The 21,294-nt window shown below is 45.7% G+C and overlaps 1 protein-coding gene across 3 annotated transcripts in view; it reads left to right on the top strand.

The window, feature by feature from the left end:
- Positions 1-21,294, top strand: part of ARPC1B (actin related protein 2/3 complex subunit 1B) — a 91,523-nt gene that overhangs the window by 24,493 nt on the left and 45,736 nt on the right. For 2 of the 3 annotated variants that reach the window (XM_077448760.1, XM_077448759.1), the window contains 3 exons: positions 13,367-13,432; positions 15,690-15,794; positions 19,898-20,120. In XM_077448760.1, the coding sequence (XP_077304886.1) occupies positions 13,369-13,432; positions 15,690-15,794; positions 19,898-20,120 (392 nt within the window). In that variant the 5' untranslated portion in view covers positions 13,367-13,368. Of the gene's footprint in view, positions 1-6,585; positions 6,743-13,366; positions 13,433-15,689; positions 15,795-19,897; positions 20,121-21,294 lie in introns of all 3 variants that reach the window. The other variant, XM_077448761.1, reaches the window with a different exon arrangement.

Here is a 21,294-nt window from a genome sequence, read left to right as displayed (position 1 = left end):
AGTTGAATCTGAGCATGCGTGAGTTTTTACGCGTCGGAATTGCATACACACAAACTGTTTTGGATAGCAACTTTTTCCGAATGCAAAATTGAGAACATGCTCTCAATCTTTTGCTGGTCGAAATTCGGCCAGCAAAAGTCAGATGGAGCATACACACGATCGCATTTTCCGACCAAAAGCTCTCATCGGTGTTTTGCTGGCCGAATTTCCGAGTGTGTGTATGCGCCATAAGTCCTTCTCAAAAGGGGCAGGTAAAACCTACTAAAGGAACTAGCCTACCTTTCACATTTATTCAAAGAATACTCATCTAATAAAGCTTACTATGATAACGCCATAAAATCTCAATCTGTCTAGTTTACAAAGATTATGCCATCCAGCCATCTGCTCCCCAAATGCCTGTTGTGCTCTTTCTCAATTTACACAACTCTGTACACAAACCAAATAATTTTGTACGATTAAGTTTGTTGCCTTTGCACATACTTTAGATCTGTGCGCATCCAGTACAGACCTGTTTATTTTGGCAAATAAAGTATACATCACAGAAAAGTACTAACCCATAAAATTATAGAATACAGATGATTATAAAATGTAGATTTAAAGCAAGCTAAAATATGGACTAGTTAGCTTTGGAAGCATTACAAATTTGGATAATGAAAGAAATATTTATCCTGGGAAATACATTAAAACGTGCAATTTCAAGCTGGATATATTTTGGTTGATTACCAAGACCATTTTGTTCATCTCCTAAATCATTAGATAGATAAAACTTTCAACTTCAGCTCCTGCAAAAGCAGACATTCCTGATCAGCAGCCAGTGCCTGTTCTGAAAGAAGCACATGAATAATGTACATGTTGAAGACTTTCATAGTTTATAGAGTTGGGTGAGCATCTAAAAAATTTATATTTTGACCAGAGGGATTTCTTGCCCAATACATCTACAGCAGTTAACCTTAGATGACTATATTTTAATATGCAGGCATCAGCGGATAATATGGGTGCTAGAGTCCTGCTGTCTTTAGACACTAACAAAGCGTTCAACAGTGTGGAATGGCAATACTTATGGGCAGTATTGGAGAATTTCTCCAGCATTCAAACTTGGTCGTGGTGCTAGACATTGCTGTCCTCTCTCCCCTTTACTTTTCAGCCTCACCATAGAGCCTTTGGCGGGCAGAATTCAGGCCAGTGACTATAGGGGGCATCCGCTATGGTATATTGCATAAAAAAAAAAAAAAAAACGGCTCTGTCGATGATATGTTGTTGCGTTTGGGTGATATTGGGCCCATGTTGAGTGCGGTGGTGAAAACAATCTCGAAGTTTGGAGAATATTCGGGACTGTACATTCATTTTATTAAGCCGCTTTATTACAGCTGGATGATTCCATTAACTCCCAATTGACTTAATTCTGCCCAGTACCAATTGTATCTGTGTTTAAATACTTGGCGACTATAATCTCCTCCAGGGGTCAAGTCCTGGGGAAAAAAGTGTGGGAACTCCCACCCAAGATCCACTCCCGCACAAGAAAAAAATAGGACATCAGGGCACGGGGCACATCAGGGCATGGGGCACATTATGGCACATTATGGGGCACATAGCACATCAGGGCATGGGGCACATCAGGCCACATGGCACATCAAGGTATGGGGGAAACAATGGCACATCATGGCACATTATAGGGCACATAGCACATCAGGGCACATCAGGGCACATAAGGGTGCAGGGCACATCAGGGCATGGGGCACATCAGGGAACATTATGGCACATTATGGGGCACATAGCACATCAGGGCATATTATGGGGCACGGGGCACATAAGGGCATGGGGCACATCAGGCCACATGACACATCAGGGCATGGGGAAACGTTGGCACATGGGGGCACATTATGGGTCACATAGCACATCAGGGCACATTATGGGGCACATAGCACATCAGGGCACGGGGCACATGGCACGTTATGGGGCACAGTGGGGCACATCAGGGCAGGGGGCACATTATGGCATGGCTCACATCAGGGCACATAATGGGGCACATAGGACATCAGGGCAGGGGGCACATTACGGCATGGGGCACATTATGGCATAGGGCACAGTGGGGCACATGGGACATCAGGGGGCACATTTGGGCATGGGGCACATTGTCATCTTACTAGCCAGTATGCAGAGTAGCGCAGGAAGCGTATAGCTGTAGTAAGTTCTCCCTCACTTCACACAGCACTGTTCGCTCCCCGGCGGCCCCTCCTCTCTTCTCGTCTATCCCCATTGGCTTGTGACATCATCTGGGATAGACCATAGACGAGAAGAGAGGACGGGCCGCCGGGGAGCGAACAGTGCTGTGTGAAGTGAGGGAGAACTTACTACAGCTATACGCTTCCTGCGCTACTCTGCTTACATCTCATTCGAAAAGCTCGAGTCCTGCAAAGGAAACGACGTTCCCGCTGTGAAAATAGTGCAGGGACGCCGTTCCCGCAGGACTCGAGCCCTGATCTCCTCTATGAACTTTGATTACTGTCGTCTAAAGCTGCTACCACTGCTCTTAAGGTTTCGGGATAAGGTGAAACACTGGATCAAGCTTTGGTTTTAGGTGGCGAGTAGAGCAAACTTGGTTAGGATGATACTAATGCCCCAACTACTTTATTTTCTACACAATACTCCCGTGGTTATACACTTTTAGAATATTTCATTCCATTTTGCACTCTTTTCTCTGGAAGAATGGACCAGCAACAATTAGACTAAAACAGCTACAAAGGGCTAAAGATAGTGGTGACCTTGCTTTTCCAAACTGATTGTGATTGTTTGTGGACTGCAGCCTTCAAGTCATTCCACAGATTTTTAATGGGGTTTAAGTCTGGACTAGGCCATGTAAGGACATTCACCCTCCCCTCCTTCAACCACTGTGTTGTAATGTTTGCTGTGTGCTTTGAGTCATTGTCCTGTTGAAATGTAAACCTTCCCATTGACAACTTTCTGACAGTGGGCAGCAGACTTTCCTCAAGAATTTGACAATATTTTGCCCCATCCATTTTTCCTTCTATCCTGACAAGTGATCCAGTCCCTGCTGCAGAGAAACACCCCCATAACAGGTTATTACCACCTCCATGCTTTACTGTAGGAATGGTGTTATTTGGATGGTGCGCTGAATTGGATTTTCACCAGACATATTGTTTGGTGTTGAGGCCAAATAATTCCCAATTTTACTCTCATCTGACCATATCACCTTTTTCCATGTGGCCTCAGAATATTCAAGGTGCATAGTGGCAAAGCTCAGTCCTGACTGTATGTGACCTTTCTTGAGGAGTGGCTTTTTTTCTTGCAGCCCTTCCATACAAGCCACATATGTGGAGAATTTGTGATACTGTTATCAAATGCATACAATGACTACTCTTTGTCATAAATTTCTGCAACTGCTTCAGAGTTGCTGTATTTTTTTTAGGGCACAATACAAACAAACTTGTAAAAAGTGTATTTTCCTCAAGCCAAGAGAAGGCTTGTAGCTGTGAAAGATCAGCTTAAGTTTGTACAGACTCTGACCCCTCAACTAGTCATAGATGGATATCATTTCACATGAAAATTCTTATAAAAAAATTTAGGAAAATAAAAATTCTCAGAATATTCTGATATTGTTTGTCATTTGAAAAACTCTGTTTGCTTTTAACATTTGATTTTAGGATGAATGGACTTTACTGAACAATAACCATATACAGTGCCTCGAAAAAGTATTCATACCCCTTGAAATTTTCCACATTTTTGTCACGTTGCAACCAAAAACGTAAATGCATTTTATTGTGATTTTAAATGATAGACAAAGACAAAGTGGCGCATAATTGTGAAGTGGAATGAAAATGATGAATGGTTTTCAAAATTTTAAAAAGTGTGGCATGCATTTGTATTCAGCCCCCTTTACTCTGATATCCTAACTAAAATCTAGTGGAACCAATTGCTGTAAAAAGTGACCTAATTAGTAAATAGAGTCCACCTGTGTGGAATTTAATCTCAGTATAGATACAGCTGTTCTTTGAGTTCCTCAGAGGTTTGTTAGAGAACCTTGGTGAACAAACAGCATCATGAAGGCCAGGAACATACCAGACAGATCAGGAATAAAGTTGTGGAGAAGTTTAAAGCCGGGTTAGGTTCTAAAAAAAATATCAAAGGCTTTGAACATCTCACAGAGCACTGTTCAATCCATCATCCGAAAATGGAAAGAGTATGGCACAACTACAAACCTACCAAGACATGGCCTAAACCGACAGGCCAGGCAAGGAGAGCTTTAATCAGAGAAGCAGCCAAGAGGCCCATTGTAACTCTGGAGGAGCTGCAGAGACCAACAGCTCAGGTACAAGAATCTGTCCACAGGACAACTATTAGTCGTGCACTTCACAAATCTGGCCTTTATGGAAGAGTGGCAAGAAGAAAGCCAAAAGAACCCTTGTTTGCAGTTTTCGAGAAGCCATGTGAGGTACACAGCAAACATGTGGAAGAAGTTTCAAGAAGTTTGGTCAGATAAGACCAAAATTGAACTTTTTGGACTAAAAACAAAACGCTGTGTGTGGCGGAACGCTAACACTGCACATCATCCTGAACACACCATCCCCACCGTGAAACATGGCGATGGCAGCATCATGTTGTGTGGATTCCATTCTTCACCAGGGACAGGGAAGCTGGTCAGAGTTCATGGGAAGATGGATGTCGCCAAATACAGAGCAATCTTAGAAGAAAACCTGTTAGTCTGCAAAAGACTTGAAACTGGGGTCGAGGTTCACCTTCCAGCAGGACAAAGACCCTAAACATACAGCCAGAGCTACAATGGAATGATTTAAATCAAAGCATATTCATGTGTTGGAATGGCCCAGTCAAAGTCCAGACCTAAATCCAATTGAGAATCTGTGGCAAGACTTGAAAATTGCTGTTCACAGATGCTCTTTATTCAATCTGACAGAGCTTGAGCCATTTTGAAAAGAAGAATGGGCAAAAATGTCACTCTTTAGATGTGCAAAGCTGGCGGCGATATATCCAAAAAAGCTTGCAGCTGTAATTGAAACAAAAGGTTGTTTTACAAAGTATTGACTCGGGGGGGCTGAATAAAAATGCACGCCACACTATCATTTTCCTTCCACTTCACAATTATGTGCCACTTTGTGTTGGTTAATCACATAAAATCCCAATACAATACACAAATTTCTGTACCACTATATTTAGGAGCCAAACCAAGCGGAGGTCTTTTATTTTCCCTGAGCACAGTAAACTGACATAAAGCCCACTTAGAGAATAATATAAAATAAAAGATCAATCTGCTGGTCTTGGCGGGCAATCTTGGCATTTGCAGTGGTTTGAAAATGTTTCGCCATCGCTGCTTGTTATTACCCATAGTTGTAGCTGCTGTTGATACAGATTGTGTAAGGGTATTGCAGCTCTTTATCTTTTTCAGAGCTGCATATAATCTTTAAGATTTTGAAAAAGGGTTGACTGAAATACAGTGCCTGCATTACTTACATCTTCGCAATTTACATGTATAATTGGCGGACAAGTGGATAAATGCTATTTCTGTTTCCTGTTAAGACACCACAGTACATGCCTAATGTTTGGGAGGGGTGATGTATGTTTTTGCTACTGGCTGAGATTAAGGCTGGATTCACACCTATGCATTTTTTGTGCTTTTTGCATTTTGCAGATTTGTACTACAGAACGTGTTCCATAGGAAACCATGTTAAATGGACTGTAGTGCAAATCTGCAAAATGCAAAAAGCACTAAAAATGCATAGGTATGAATTCAGCTTAACTGACCATGCAAAGTAGATTATGTGATGTATTTAGTATCTCTCATCCACATGCACTTTATCACTGCAGCACATGATTAACCACTTCAACACCAGCGTATTGTAATATGACGCCCGCAGATGGAATCTCCCATCCTGGGCGGTGCGCGTTCCCGGCGGCCACGATGTCCGCCAGGCACCCGCGATTGCCCGGGAACACAGCAGGACCATGGATCTGTGTATGTGAACACACAGATCCACGTCCTGTCAGTAGAGAGGAGACCGTTGGTGTGTTCTCAGTAAAGAGAAACACCTATCGGTCTCCTCCCCTTGCGAGTCCCCTCCCCCCACAGTTAGAATCACACCCAGGGAACATAATTAACCCCTGCAGCGCCCCTAGTGTTAACCCCTTCCCTGCCAGTCACATTTACACAGTAATCAGTGCAATTTTATAGCACCGATCGCTGTGTAAATGTGAATGGTCCCAATAACGTGTCAGAAGTGTCCAATGTGTCTGCCATAATGTCGTAGTCATGAAAAAAAAAAAATCGCAGATCGCTGCCATTGCTAGTAAAAAAATAAAAAAAATGACATAAATCTATCCCCCTATTTTGTAGATGCTATAACTTTTGCACAAACCAATCAATATACGCTTATTGCGATTTTTTTTTTTTTTTTTTTTTTTTTTTTTACCAAAAATATGTAGAAGAATACGTATCGGCCTAAACTGAGGAAAAAAATATTTATTTATTTTTTTAATTGGATATTTATTATAGCAAAAAGTAAAAAATATTGTGTGTTTTTTTTTTCAAAATTGTCACTCTTCTTTTATTTATAGCGCAAACAATAAAAAAACGCAGAGGTGATCAAATACCACTAAAATAAAGCTCTATTTGTGGGAAAAAAAGGACGTCAATTTTGTTTGGTCGCAACATCGCGTGACCGTGCAATTGTCAGTTAAAGCAGCGCAGTGCCGAATCGCAAAAAGTGCTCTGGTAAGGAAGGGGGTAAAATCCTCCGGGGCTGAAGTGGTTAAGAATCTTTGGCTAGAAACAGAGGATTGGGAACTATGGGCATCAGGTTCTATTTACACTAATGCATTTTTGATGCATATTGCATTTTGCATAAATGCAGGGAATTTTTTTAACATGGGTTCCTATAGAACATGTTCACATCAATGCATTTTTGTGCCTGTGTTTTGAGAAAAGGGCCGGGGACTTTTTCCCCACAAAATTCAGCGTTTCGCATGTAATACACTTCAAAGGACCCACATCCAAAGCGCAAGTACCGTGTTTTTACCGCAAATTTGGTGCGATTTTGCCACGATTTGCATCATTCCCCGCTGACAGCTGAATGTACAAAAAGGAATTGCCGGCAATAAAAAAAAAACATGAAAAAAAAACAGCGTAGGGTCCCCCCAGGTCCATACCAGGCCCTTCGAGTCTAGTATAGATTTGGAGGGGACCCCCCCATGCCAAAATGTAAAAAAAAAAATGGCGTGGGATCCCCCCAAAATCCATACCAGACTCTTATTCAAGCATGCAGCCCGGCAGGTTAGGAAAGGGGGGGAGCAAGCGAGAGCGCCCCCCCTCCTGAACAGTACCAGGCCCGGTGGTTGTCGGGGTCTGCGGGGGGCTTATCACAATCTGGAAGCCCCCTTTAACAAGGGGGCCCCCAGATCCCAGCCTCCCCCCATGTGAATGAGTATGGGGTGCATTGTATCCTTACCCATTCACCAAAAAAAGAAGTATTGTAGTGTGAAAAATTACAGTAGACAATTTTTGACAAGTCTTTTATTAAAAATATCTTCTTCCTGTCTTTCTACATCTTCTCCCACTTTTTCCTTCGCTCTTTTTTCTCCTGTCTTCTTTGTCTGTGTACTTTTACCTCTGCCGCTGTAGTGTAGTGTGAAAAAATACAGTAGACCATTTTTGACACTCCTGCCGATGATCATCCAGAGGCCCCTTGTGACGTCGCAGACCCATCATGCCCTGGGTGGTGACATCACAAGGGGCAGGGCCTCTGGCCCCCCTGCCCCAAAGCACCCACCCCCCCTCCCCGTGTTGAGGGCATGCGGTCTGGTATGGTTCAGGTGGAGGGGAGTCCCTTTCCAGACCTGCCAAGCTGCATGCGCGGATAAGGGTCTGGTATGGATTTTGGGGCCTACCCCCATGCCATTAAAAAAAAAATATTGCCGTGGGTGGGTCCCCTTCGAGTCCATACTAAACCCCATGCTGGGTTTTTTTTCACAATTTTTTTTTTTTTAGCTCCCTGATCCCCCTTCTTAGTTATATAAGCTATATACAGTGTAAAAAAACAAAAAAAAAACAACACAAATCGCTGCAAAATTGCGGTAAAAATGCATGTCCAAAATTACAGCAAGACCCGTAAAAAGCACTGCAGAAACGCTCAAAAGCAACATGCATAGATGTTAATCGAGCCTTACATCCTCACATGATTTGGTTTGGGTTTTTGATTGGACTGAACTGAAGGGAGGAGGTGGACTGCCTTGCTTTTTTTTTATCATTTACTCAGTACAATACTTCCTTAAAATTAAGATACTGTGTAACCTTTTGTGCAATCAAACCTCCCAGCATTGCTGTTAGGCTTAATGTGCACGGGACAACCTCCCCTGAACGATTTAACTTGACAGATTATAAACGACATTTAAAAATTTCCATTTTGCTGCATTTGCATTTAGGAGCGTTTTTAAAAAAATTAAAAAATTTTTTTTTTCAAATAGTCAGGCTTAATGTACATGGGATGTTTTTACAACCCCCCATGAACAATTTAAAGCGGGGTTCCACCCTAAAGTGGAACTTCCGCTGATCGGAACCCTCCCCCCCTTCGGTGTCACAATTGGCACCTTTCAGGGGGGAGGGGGGTGGAGATACCTGTCAAAGACAGGTATTTACACCCACTTCCGGGCATAGACTCCCATGGGAGTCTATGCCTCTTCCTGTCCTGCTGCGCTGTCTGCTGGGACACACACGGGTCCCAGAGACAGTGCGGACAATTCCTATTGCGCTGCGCGACTCGCGCATGCGCAGTAGGGAACCGGGAAGTGAAGCCGATTCGCTTCACTTCCTGATTCCCTCACCTAGAATGGTGGCGGCAGCAGCCGAGAGCCGAGCGATTGATCGGCCTCGGCTGCCGGCATCGCTGGAACCCGGGACAGGTGAGTGTCCATTTATTAAAAGTCAGCAGCTGTAGTATTTATAGCTGCTGGCTTTTAATATTTTTTTTGTAGGTGGAATCCCTCTTTAACTTGACAGATAGTAAACAACTTTAAAAACACCAGTTTTGCTGCATTCAGCCGCGTTTGAATTTAGAAGCATCTTCTTTTTTTTATTTTTTAAATAGTCAAAAAACACCTGTAAACAAAACGCGGCTAAATGCACGTTACTGCGTTTACAAGCTGTTATGGGCGGTTGGAGTTTCAAATGCCTCTGAACATCCGTCCTGAATGCATTTTTTTTTGCTTTCCAAAAAATACTTCTAAACTCAACTGCCTAGAAACTACTATAAACGACTCTGTGTGCATGTACTGATAAGATAACATAGAGGAGAATTGAGGAGCAGCTGAAAAAAATGCCCAACTGCTCCTAAACTTCTCTTTACCAGCAGCAGTGTACATGAAGCCTCAAAAATGTATCTCCATTAAAAACGCCAGTAAACAAAAAGTGGCTAAATGCTGGTAAACAGACGTTTAGGAAAAGTTAGGCATTTTATTTCAGCTGCCCCTGAACTCTCCTCTGTTATCTTATCAGTACATGTACACAGGGTCATTTATAGTAGTTTCTAGGCAGTTGAGTTCAGAACAATTTTTTGGAAAGCAAATGCACATTGTACGCAGCTCATCCCGGAACCCCGCACTCTGTACGCAGCTCATCCCGGAACCCCGCACTCTGTACGCAGCTCATCCCGGAACCCCGCACTCTGTACGCAGCTCATCCCGGAACCCCGCACTCTGTACGCAGCTCATCCCGGAACCCCGCACTCTGTACGCAGCTCATCCCGGAACCCCGCACTCTGTACGCAGCTCATCCCGGAACCCCGCACTCTGTACGCAGCTCATCCCGGAACCCCGCACTCTGTACGCAGCTCATCCCGGAACCCCGCACTCTGTACGCAGCTCATCCCGGGAAACCCCCGCACTCTGCATGTAGCTCATCCCGGAACCCCGCACTCTGTACGCAGCTCATCCCGGAACCCCGCACTCTGTACGCAGCTCATCCCGGAACCCCGCACTCTGTATGCAGCTCATCCCGGAACCCCGCACTCTGTATGCAGCTCATCCCGGAACCCCGCACTCTGTATGCAGCTCATCCCGGAACCCCGCACTCTGTATGCAGCTCATCCCGGAACCCCGCACTCTGTATGCAGCTCATCCCGGGAAACCCCCGCACTCTGTATGCAGCTCATCCCGGGAAACCCCCGCACTCTGTATGCAGCTCATCCCGGGAAACCCCCGCACTCTGTACGCAGCTCATCCCGGAACCCCGCACTCTGTACGCAGCTCATCCCGGAACCCCGCACTCTGTACGCAGCTCATCCCGGAACCCCCGCACTCTGTACGCAGCTCATCCTGGAACCCCGCACTCTGTACGCAGCTCATCCCGGAACCCCGCACTCTGTACGCAGCTCATCCCGGAACCCCGCACTCTGTACGCAGCTCATCCCGGAACCCCGCACTCTGTACGCAGCTCATCCCGGAACCCCGCACTCTGTACGCAGCTCATCCCGGAACCCCGCACTCTGTACGCAGCTCATCCCGGAACCCCGCACTCTGTACGCAGCTCATCCCGGAACCCCGCACTCTGTACGCAGCTCATCCCGGAACCCCGCACTCTGTACGCAGCTCATCCCGGAACCCCGCACTCTGTACGCAGCTCATCCCGGGAAACCCCCGCACTCTGTACGCAGCTCATCCTGGGAAACCCCCGCACTCTGCATGTAGCTCATCCCGGAACCCCGCACTCTGTACGCAGCTCATCCCGGAACCCCGCACTCTGTACGCAGCTCATCCCGGAACCCCGCACTCTGTATGCAGCTCATCCCGGAACCCCGCACTCTGTATGCAGCTCATCCCGGAACCCCGCACTCTGTATGCAGCTCATCCCGGAACCCCGCACTCTGTATGCAGCTCATCCCGGAACCCCGCACTCTGTATGCAGCTCATCCCGGGAAACCCCCGCACTCTGTATGCAGCTCATCCCGGGAAACCCCCGCACTCTGTATGCAGCTCATCCCGGGAAACCCCCGCACTCTGTACGCAGCTCATCCCGGAACCCCGCACTCTGTACGCAGCTCATCCCGGAACCCCGCACTCTGTACGCAGCTCATCCCGGAACCCCCGCACTCTGTACGCAGCTCATCCTGGAACCCCGCACTCTGTACGCAGCTCATCCCGGAACCCCGCACTCTGTACGCAGCTCATCCCGGAACCCCGCACTCTGTACGCAGCTCATCCCGGAACCCCGCACTCTGTACGCAGCTCATCCCGGAACCCCGCACTCTGTACGCAGCTCATCCCGGAACCCCGCACTCTGTACGCAGCTCATCCCGGAACCCCGCACTCTGTACGCAGCTCATCCCGGAACCCCGCACTCTGTACGCAGCTCATCCCGGAACCCCGCACTCTGTACGCAGCTCATCCCGGAACCCCACACTCTGCATGTAGCTCATCCCGGAACCCTGCATCCTGTACACATAGCTACTCCCAGAACCCTGCACTCTGAATGAATGTGCTGGGGTTTGCATGTATCCATGAGACTCTTGCTTGTGGAACAATAATAAAAGCATATTTTATAGGTACAAGGAAGCCCGAGTTTTGTTTAATGATGCCCCTTGGACCCCTTTCACACTGGGGAGTTTTGCAGGCGCTATAGCATTAAAAATAGTGCCTTCAAACCGCCCTAAAACAGCTGCTCTATTCACTCCCGGAGTGGAGTGGTCAACTCGCCGCTCCTCCACATTGAAATCAATGGGACAGCGCTGCTATACCGCCGGCAAAGCACCACTGTGGCGGTGTTTTTCGGGTGGATTTAACCCCTTTTCAGCAAATAGCGCTGCTAAAATGATGGTGAAGCGGCGCTAAAGAAGTGCCGCTATACCATTGACGCGGTGGTGGCACAGTGTGAAAGGGGTCTTAAGCTTGTCCCACTGTCAGGAGTTTGACCACATTTGTCATGGCGCGCTGTGCAAGGTTACTTCCTTCCTCAAGTGTCCCTCATTCTAAAGTTCAAAAATTGGGAGGTCTGCCCTAAAGATCAGGAAGAAAGGACCCAGAGTTGGAAATCCACCTACTGTACATACAAGCCACTGAAATCACCAAACAAATAGTCTAAGGCCGCGTACACACGCGGGGACTGTTCGCCCAACTTTGTCCGCTGAACAGTGTTTCGGCAAACAGTCCGCTCGTGTGTGGGCTTTCAGCGGACAGTTTCAGCGAACAGTCCGCTGAACAAGGTTTTTCGGAAATTCCGAAAAACTGTCCGCTGAAACCTTGTTTCAGCGAACAGTCCCCTCGTGTGTAGGCTTGTTCGTCAAACTAAGTTCCGCGCATGCTCAGAAAGGATTTACACGCCGAAAGTTGTAATGCAGTGTATAGGACGTCGTATTTTTCGTCCCGTCGTACGTGCCGTTCACGTCATCGCGCACGGTTTCAGCAAACTGTTCGTCCGTCGTGTGTGGCCATGTCCGTCCATGCTAATTTTGAGCGGACTGTTTGCCGAAACTGTTTGACGGACAAAGTTGGGCGAACAGTCCCCGCGTGTGTACGCGGCCTAAGAGTCTAAGGTTTTAATGATAAAAGTGATTCATAGCAGAAAAAATGCTAATGTGTTTCAGGGGCAAACCCCCCCCCCCCCCCCATCAATTCTTAGGAATGTTGACAGTGCTCAGATGGATTCAGTAATCAGATTCCAAACAGATCTGCACTATGCACTTTAATGCATCCACTAACAATGGCTTAGCCTGTCTTCCTGAAACTGTTCCAAGTAAGTAAATCACATGACCAGGAAGTCCATCTCCCCCCATCCTTAAAGTGGAACTTCTGGAGAGGCAGAATTTTTAATGCAGAAGAAACATGCTATCTCTTTTCTGTATTGAAGTTACCCTACCTGCCTGTCTGTGCTACACACTGATCTGTGAAAGTGCAGCCTGATGTAGAATTTCACCAATGCCGAGCTGACTGAAATCCCACGCATGCTCAAGAGTAACGTCACCTTGGGCCAGCCAATTAAGAGGAAACTCCTGGGCTGAAGATGTCAGCGGCCAGCAGGGAGCTTTGGGGAGCTTGAGAATAGGTAAGAATAGTTCCGACTCAGTTAAAGGGTCATAGTTGACGTGCTGGAAGAGATTAATATTGTTATGGTACATTTTTTGTTTGTATTTATCATCATTTTGTGCTTGTATTTTAGTGTCAAACTCTGGGGCATATTTATAGAGCTGTAATTCTGGAATTTGCCAAACATTAACTGAAGGTGAATGCACCACCAGTGAGTGTTTGCTAAAAGTCACATTCACAGCTTCATAAATGTGCCCTTTAATGTTCAATGTAAGGAAAAGACATACTTTTTCTTCAAGCTACCTGTTGTTTTTCTTTTCTCATATAGAAATGGCATTTCACAGTTTCCTCTTGGAACCAATAAGCTGCCATGCCTTTAACAAAGATGGAACTCGTGAGTATTTCTGCTTGTTTTGAAATAATTTGTTTTATACAAATAAACTTGTTATACTTAATATTGCACAGAGCGGCCCTCTTATGGGGCCTCCTGCTGGAGATCTTGGCTCCTCTTCTTATGTGTTTGCAGACCTCGATCCCGAGCTGGGCTGTGTGCATCTATAGACACACACAGACCCAACCCGGACTCGCACCTCACAGGATTTGATTGACAGCAGGTGGAGCCATTCGAGATTAGGCTCAGGTAAGTGTTTAGGGGTGAGAGGGTGAGGGGCACAGACACATGATGGTTTTTTTACCTTAATGCAGAGAATGCATTAAGGTAAGAAAAAAGTCTTGCCTTTGGAACCACTTTAATTACGTTTAGTTCCACTTTAAAGTAAATACAAAAGTCATTCCCTACTCTTCTTTCCTCCCCTTTTCCTAAAACACTTTCTCTTTACCATCCTTCCATTACATCATATCCCTTTTCCCCACTGCCAGATCAAGAGTATAGTTGATAGCAAACAGTTTAGATGTGCTACATATGCATATGCATATGACAGTTCAATAATAGATAGAATGTACCACGAGCAAGACCATAGGCAGACCAGGCTGGCTGGAACTTGTGGTGCACCACCATAAATGTCAGCAGAGCAGCAAGGACTGGTGCAAGCATGGAGCAGATCAGAGCAGGCCAAGAGAGTCTAATAACACAGGAGGGTCAGGCAGAAGTGTAGTCTATACTAGCCATGTCATCATGGTCAGAGCAAGCTTGGGCATACATGGCAATCCATGGAGCAAATACAAGCTGGGTCAAGCAAGAATACACAAGGTAGCTTCCACTATCGTGAGCACTCATGGTATGTGCAACAGGTGCTTTACACATGCATACCTGCAAAAGTATGCAGGCATAGTACACACCCCTTGCCATGCCCCATTAAAGGAGAATTGTACAAAAAAAAAAAAAAGTGGTTAGACCCACAAGTGCTTTTTTTTTTTTTTTACCACTACTATTCATTTATATTGGCTTTTGAAATTTACAAGTGCAGCAATTTAGAAATCAGATGAAAGGTTTAGAGCTAAAAAACACTTTTTGATAGATAAATAGTGCATTTTATATACAACTATATAGATCAGAACAAAATGAGGGACAAATGAGGAGGAATGAGGGACAGAGGGACATTGTTCCAAATCAGGGACAGTCCCTGAAATCAGGGACAGTTGGGAGCTATGCACATGGACTGCTGGGAGCCGGTAAATCACTGTTTCCAAATAAAGTCTGTCTCAGGTGAGTTTTGCTCAGCCTTAAAGAACCAGCCTGATACCCACCTCTCTACAGGCCCCATTTTCATACATCGTCCCCCCATTTTTGTTCCTGAGAGGACTCATCCTCTTCCTTTACTTATTATCCAACAGCAAAATTATGAATCAATTACGAGCCCATGGGGTTCAGTTTTGCTGAATTACCCTGTTACCTGGAAGCCTTCAAAATTGTAAATTGTTTATTTTCAAGGAAAGCTTTCATAAGTTTTAAAGACTTTATTATTGCTTTGTCACTATACAATATTTTTTTTCTGACTGCAACCTATGTTGCAAGTCTTAAAGGGGTTGTAAAGGTAAATGTTTTTTCACCTTAATGCATTCTATGCATTAAGGTGAAAAAACATCTGACAGTGCCCGCACTCGCCTCCGTCGTCCTTTCCACCACTCAGCCTGGCCGCTGATTGGCTGGAGTGGACGGATGGAAAGCAGCGTAGCCATTGGCTCGCGCTGCTGTCAATCACATCCACTGATGCGGAGCGCCGGGGGGCGGGGCCGTGTGATACAGCGAGCATCTATAGCCGCCTGCTGTATCACGGGAGCGCGGCCGCAGGTGCTTCTCACCATGTGAGGGAGCTCGCATGAACGTGAGCAGCACCTGCGGGAGGAAGCCGAGACAGCCGCCGAGGGACCCCAGAAGAGCAGGTTCAGGGCCACTCTGTGCAAAATGAGCTGCACAGTGGAGGTAAGTATAACATGTTTGTTATTTTAAAAAAAAAATAATAATTCACTTTACAATCCCTTTAACATTGGCTGAGAGCGCTGATCAGGAGCCAATCAGCAGACCTTTTTTGGTCATGCCCCTTTGACAGAAGTTGGCAGAACATTCGGCTTCTGTTGGACCAACTGCAGTACACACAGACTGAATGTCAGCTGGTTTCTAATATATCCTACTGTTTTTCTTTTGAGCAACATGATCCAGTTGGCATACCATGTCATTTTTTTCCTCACAGAAATAGCCTTTTGCCCAAATAGTCATGATGTCCATATTTACAAGAAAGAAGGAGAAAAATGGACCAAAATGCATGAGTTGAAGGAACACAACGGCCAGGTTACAGGTAAACGCCTATAATATGTGTAGTCCAATGTGTCAGAGCGGACTGATCTCATTTTCATATTACTCTTTTAATGATCCTCATACAAAATTTTAAGGTATAGGCATACACCAAACTAATATTGGAGAACAAGCATTCTGTTGATCTAAAAACACCAAATACGATAACTGCTACTTAAAAAACAAAACAAACAAAAAACGTATACCAAAATCCAACAACGAAATCCAATTTTATGAAACAATACTTAAAGCAAGCCCCGTGATGTGTTTGGTATCCATGTACTTGGCATAAGATCATCTTTTTTTAATTTCATCAAACATTTGGGCAATATAGTGTGTTTTATGCCGTGTACACACGATCAAACAATCAGGTGGAAAAGTCCGGCAAATTCAAGTCCGCCGGACAATCCCCCCATGTGTAGCCTACGGCATACTTCTTTGACCCGAAAGTACGGCGGACTTAGAAAGTAGTTTTGCACTCCAATCTTCCTGCCGGACTCGCATTTTGGCGGACAATTCGGCCGTGTGTATGCCAGTCCGCTGTACTTTTGAAATGAACGGACTTTTCCCGCCCGGAGAAAAGTCCGCTCATTTGAGCGGGTCTCCAGGTAGGCGGGGCCCGCGAAGGAGACGTCGCTGGCCCCGCCACCTGGTATGGACTTAAAGTGGAACCCCCAACGCCGAAAAAAATCGGTGTGGGGGTCCCCCCAGGTCCACATCAGACCCTTGTCCGAGCACGCTACCCAGCCAGCCAGGAAAGTGGGGGACGGGCGAGCGCCCCCCCTCCTGAGCCGTACCAGGCTGCGTGCCCTCAACATAGGGGGTGCCTTGGGGAAGGGTGGGCCGTGTGGCCCCCCCACCCCAAAGCACCTTGTCCCCATGTCGATGAGGACAAGGGCCTCTTCCCAACAACCTTGGCCGTTGGTTGTCGGGGTCTGCGGGCGGGGGGCTTATCGGAATCCGGGAGCCCCTTTTAATAACGGGGCCCCCGGATACCTGCCCCCCACCCTATGTGAATGAGTATGGGGTACAATGTACCCCTACCCATTCACCTGTAAAATAAAGTACAAAAAAAACACAACACACAAGGGTTAAAATAGTTTATTGCACAGCTCCGGGGGTCTTCCGTCTTCGGGGGTCTTCTCGCCGGACTCCTCCGCTATCTTCTTCTAGCTCTTTTGCTAGCAGGGGAGCCCGGCTTTCTTCCTCGCCGCCGCCCTCTTCTTCTGACTTCGGGGGTCTTGTCCCCCTCTTTGGTTCTTCTGCCGGGCCACCGCGCCTTCTAGCTCTTTTACAGGCGGTGGCCCGGTCTTCTGTTGCCGCCGCCGCCTTCCGTTCTTCTTCTTCTTCTCCTTCTTCTCCTGGAGATGTTGACTCAACGCTCTCTCCGGCCGCAATGCCAGGGACGCGCTGCGCGGTGACTTATATAGGGACAAGGGGTGGGGTCATCGGTTGATTTCACATGGGTTGATGTCACATGGGTTGATGTCACACGGCGACAGTCCCAGCATCCTCTGGGACTGTGACATCGTAAGGGGGCGGGGTCACCATGTGACATCAACCCATGTGACATCAACCGATGACCCTGCCCCTTATTCTATATAAGTCGCTCGCTCGTCCCCCCCTTTCCTGGCCGGCCGGGTAGCGTGCTCGGACAAGGGTCTGATGTGGACCTGGGGGGACCCCCACGCCGATTTTTTTCGGCATTGGGGGTTCCCCTTTAAGTCCATACCAGGTGGCGGTGCCAGCGACGTCTCCTTCGCGGACCCCGCCTACCTGGAGATGCGCTCGAAATGAGCGGACTTTCCTCCGCGTGTGTGTGCGAGTCCGTTCATTTCAAAAGTAGGGTGGATAGTACGGCGGAATTAGTACGCCGTATTAGTCCGCTGAAAAAGTGCCGTGTGTGGGCAAGTAGCTCGTTTGGAAAGTCCGACGGACAGTCTGGCGGGAAGTCCGCCAGACTAAGTACGTCGGATAGTCGGCTACGTGTGTACGCGGCATTAGCGTATTAAAATTAAAAAAAGTGTGTTTTTTCTTTAAAAAAAAAAAAAAATTGCATTTGAAAAATCGCTGCCCAAATACTGTGCGAAAAAAATGGCAACACCCACAATTTTAATCTAATCTAATTTTCTTGCAAAAAAAATAAAAAATACGGGGATACCACATGTGTGAGATTTCTTGGGAGCCTAGCCATGTACATGACCCCAAAAACCAAGCACCGCCTTCAGGTTTTTTAAGGGCGTAAAATTTGGATTTCACTTCCTCACTACCTATTAGTTTCGGAGGCCATGAAATGTCAAGATAGCAACCCCCCCGCCCAAATTACCTAATTTTGGAAAGAAGACACTTCAAGATATTTGCTGTTGAGTCCATGGAATATTTTATATTTTCCCACAAGTTTCGGGAAAATGTAATATTATTTATATTATTTTTTTTTTACAGAAAGTTGTCACTAAATGATATATTGCTCAAACATGCCATGGGCATATGTAAAATTACACCCCAAAATACATTCTGTTGCTTCTCCTGAGTACGGGGGTACCCCATGTGTGAGACTTTTTGGGAGCCTAACCGCATATAGGACCCCCGGAAAACCAATCACCGCCTTCTGGCTTTCTAAGAACGTAAATTTTTGATTGCACTCCTCACTGTCTATCACAGTTTCGGAGGCCATGAAATGCTCAGATCGCACAACCACCCCCCCATGACCCCATTTTGGAAAGTAGACTCCCCAAGCTATTTGCTGAGAGGCCTGTTTTTTGCAGATCTCGCTTTTTGTCACAAAGTTTTGAAAATTGAATAAAGAAAAAAAATACATTTTTCTTTTCTTTCTTTCAGAAAAATACTCACTGTGCCTCTTATAAAATACCTTGGGGTGTCTACTTTCCAAAATGGGGTCATTTGGGGGGGCTTTGTGCTATCTAGGAGAAGCAGCAGAATATATTTTGGGGTGTAATTCCACATATGCCCATGGCATGTCTGAGCAATGTATCATTTAGTGACAACTTCGCTTTAGTGGCAAAAAAAAAAAAAGTTTGTCATTTTCCCGCAACTTGTAAATATTAAATATTCCATGGACTCAACATGTCTCTCAGCAAAATCGCTTGGGGTGTCTACTTTCCAAAATGGGGTCATTTGTGGTGAGGGGGTTGTGCTATCTGGGCATTTTATGGCCTTCAAAACTGTGATAGGTAGTGAGGAGTGAAATCAAATATTTACGCCCTTAGAAATCATGAAGGCGGTGATTGGTTTTCGGGGGCCTGTACGCGGCTAGGCTCCCAAAAAGTTCCACACATGTGGTATCCCCGTACTCAGGAGAAGCAGCAGAATGTGTTTTGGGGCGTAATTCCACATATAACCATGGCATGTGTGTGAGCACTATATAATTTATTGACAACTTTGTGTAATTTTTTTTGTAATTTTTTAATCCCTTATGTTTAATGGGCTCAACAAGCTTCTCAGCAATTTCCTTGGGGTGTCTACTTTCCTAAATGGGGTCATTTGTTGGGGAGGGGTTTGTACTGCCCTGCCATTTTAGCACCTCAAAAATGAGATGGGCAGTCATAAACTAAAAGCTGCGTAAATTCCAGAAAATGTACCATAATTTGTAGACTTTATAACTTTTGCGCAAACCAATAAATATACACTTATTGACATTTTTTTTTTTTTTTTACCAAAGACATGTGGCTGAATACATTTTGGCCTAAATGTATGACTAAAATTGAGCTTATTGAATTTTTCTTATAACAAAAAGTAGAAAATATAATATTTTCTGTTTTATATCGCAAATAATAAAAATCGCAGAGGCAATCAAATACCGTCAAAAGAAATCTCTATTTGTGGTAAAAAAAAAGGACGCAAATTTAGTTTGGTTGTTTGGGTACAACATTGCATGACTGCGCAATTACCAGTTAAAGCAGCGCAATGCAAAATTGTAAAAAGTGCTCTGGTCATTGAGCAGCCTAATATTCTGGGACTGAAGTGGTTAAATAAGTTAAGCTTTCACCTCGGGCAGGTCCATGAATGAACAGATAAATATTTCCTCTATACCTATAGAGGTATGCAAACATTTTTCTAATATATATAATTATCTTTTTATTGAATTAGGCATTGATTGGGCGCCTGAGAGTAATCGAATTGTGACATGTGGCACTGATCGAAATGCATATGTTTGGACTCTGCGGAACAATGTGTGGAAACCAACTCTCGTCATCCTGAGGATTAACCGTGCAGCACGATGTGTGAAGTGGTCACCCAAGGAAAACAAGTTTGCCGTGGGCAGCGGTTCAAGGCTTATCTCCATCTGTTATTTTGAGCAGGAGAATGACTGGTGATTACACACTATGTTATATATTGTAAACAAGTGGATAGCCAGTTCTGGGGCTTCAAATGCCTCCTAGTAGCCACATATATTAGTTATTAATTTTTCTTAACTGTAGGTAGTAAAAACCCACTTTAAAACTGGTTAGCCAGAGGTTGCAGTACAATTTATATCTAAAACTTAATTGTTCAAGTGACCAGCACTATTCACTAACATTAAATACAGTATCTCACAAAAGTGAGTACACCCCTCACATTTTTGCAAATATTTTATTATACCTTTTCAGTTGACAACACTGAAGAAATTACGCTTTGCTACAATGTAAAGTAGTGAGTGTACAGCTTGTATAATGGTGTAAATTTGCTGTCCCTTCAAAATAACTCAACACTCAGCCATTAATATATAAACTGCTGGCAACAAAAGTGAGTACACCCCTAAGTGAAAAGTCCAAATTGGGTACAATTAGCCATTTTCCCTCCCCGGTGTCATGTGACTCGTAGTGTCACAAGGTCTTAGATGTGAATGGGGAGCAGGTGTGTTAAATTTGGTGTTACCGCTCTCACTCTCTCATACTGGTCACTGGACTGTTAACATGGCACTTCATGGCAAAGAACTCTCTCAGGATCTGAAAAAAAGAATTCTACATACATAAAGATAGCCTAGGCCAGTGATGGCAAACCTATGGCACGTGTGCCACAGCTGGCACGGAGAGCCATCTCTGTGGGCACGCGAGAGGGTCCTGGTTCACGGTGGGGACAACATGGCAGCAAACAGCGGCGAGGTGCAGGAAATTAACTGCACGAGTGAGTGGGTGGCTCCGCAGCCTCCGTGTGGAAGGCTACAGACCTGAGAGCATGCGAGGGAGAGAAGCAAGCAGCGGCAAGGTGCGGGAAACTGCACAAGTGAGTGGGCGGCCCCACATTCTCCGCATGGTAGGCTACAGGCCTGACAGGAGCACGGGAGGGAGAGAAGAGCTTCACCGCTTCATTGTATGGCTGAAGAGGGGCGCAGCATCCCTGGCACCTTCCGGAGCTTGGACTCCTCAAACCTCTTTCAACAGTGAGGCCCGGAGAACAGACTGACTTTGGGCCCCAGAAGACAAGGACGGGGCGAGAGGCGCAGGCTTGTGAGGGAGCTGCTGGATGGAACAGAGCAGAGGGCTCTCCCGGATCAAGGATGGAAC

This window comes from Lithobates pipiens, unplaced genomic scaffold, assembly GCF_037356315.1.
Source record: "Lithobates pipiens isolate NorthernLeopardFrog02 unplaced genomic scaffold, aLitPip1_a1.2 Scaffold_22, whole genome shotgun sequence".
NCBI lineage: Eukaryota > Metazoa > Chordata > Amphibia > Anura > Ranidae > Lithobates > Lithobates pipiens.
This window is presented reverse-complemented; position numbering and strand designations above follow the sequence as displayed.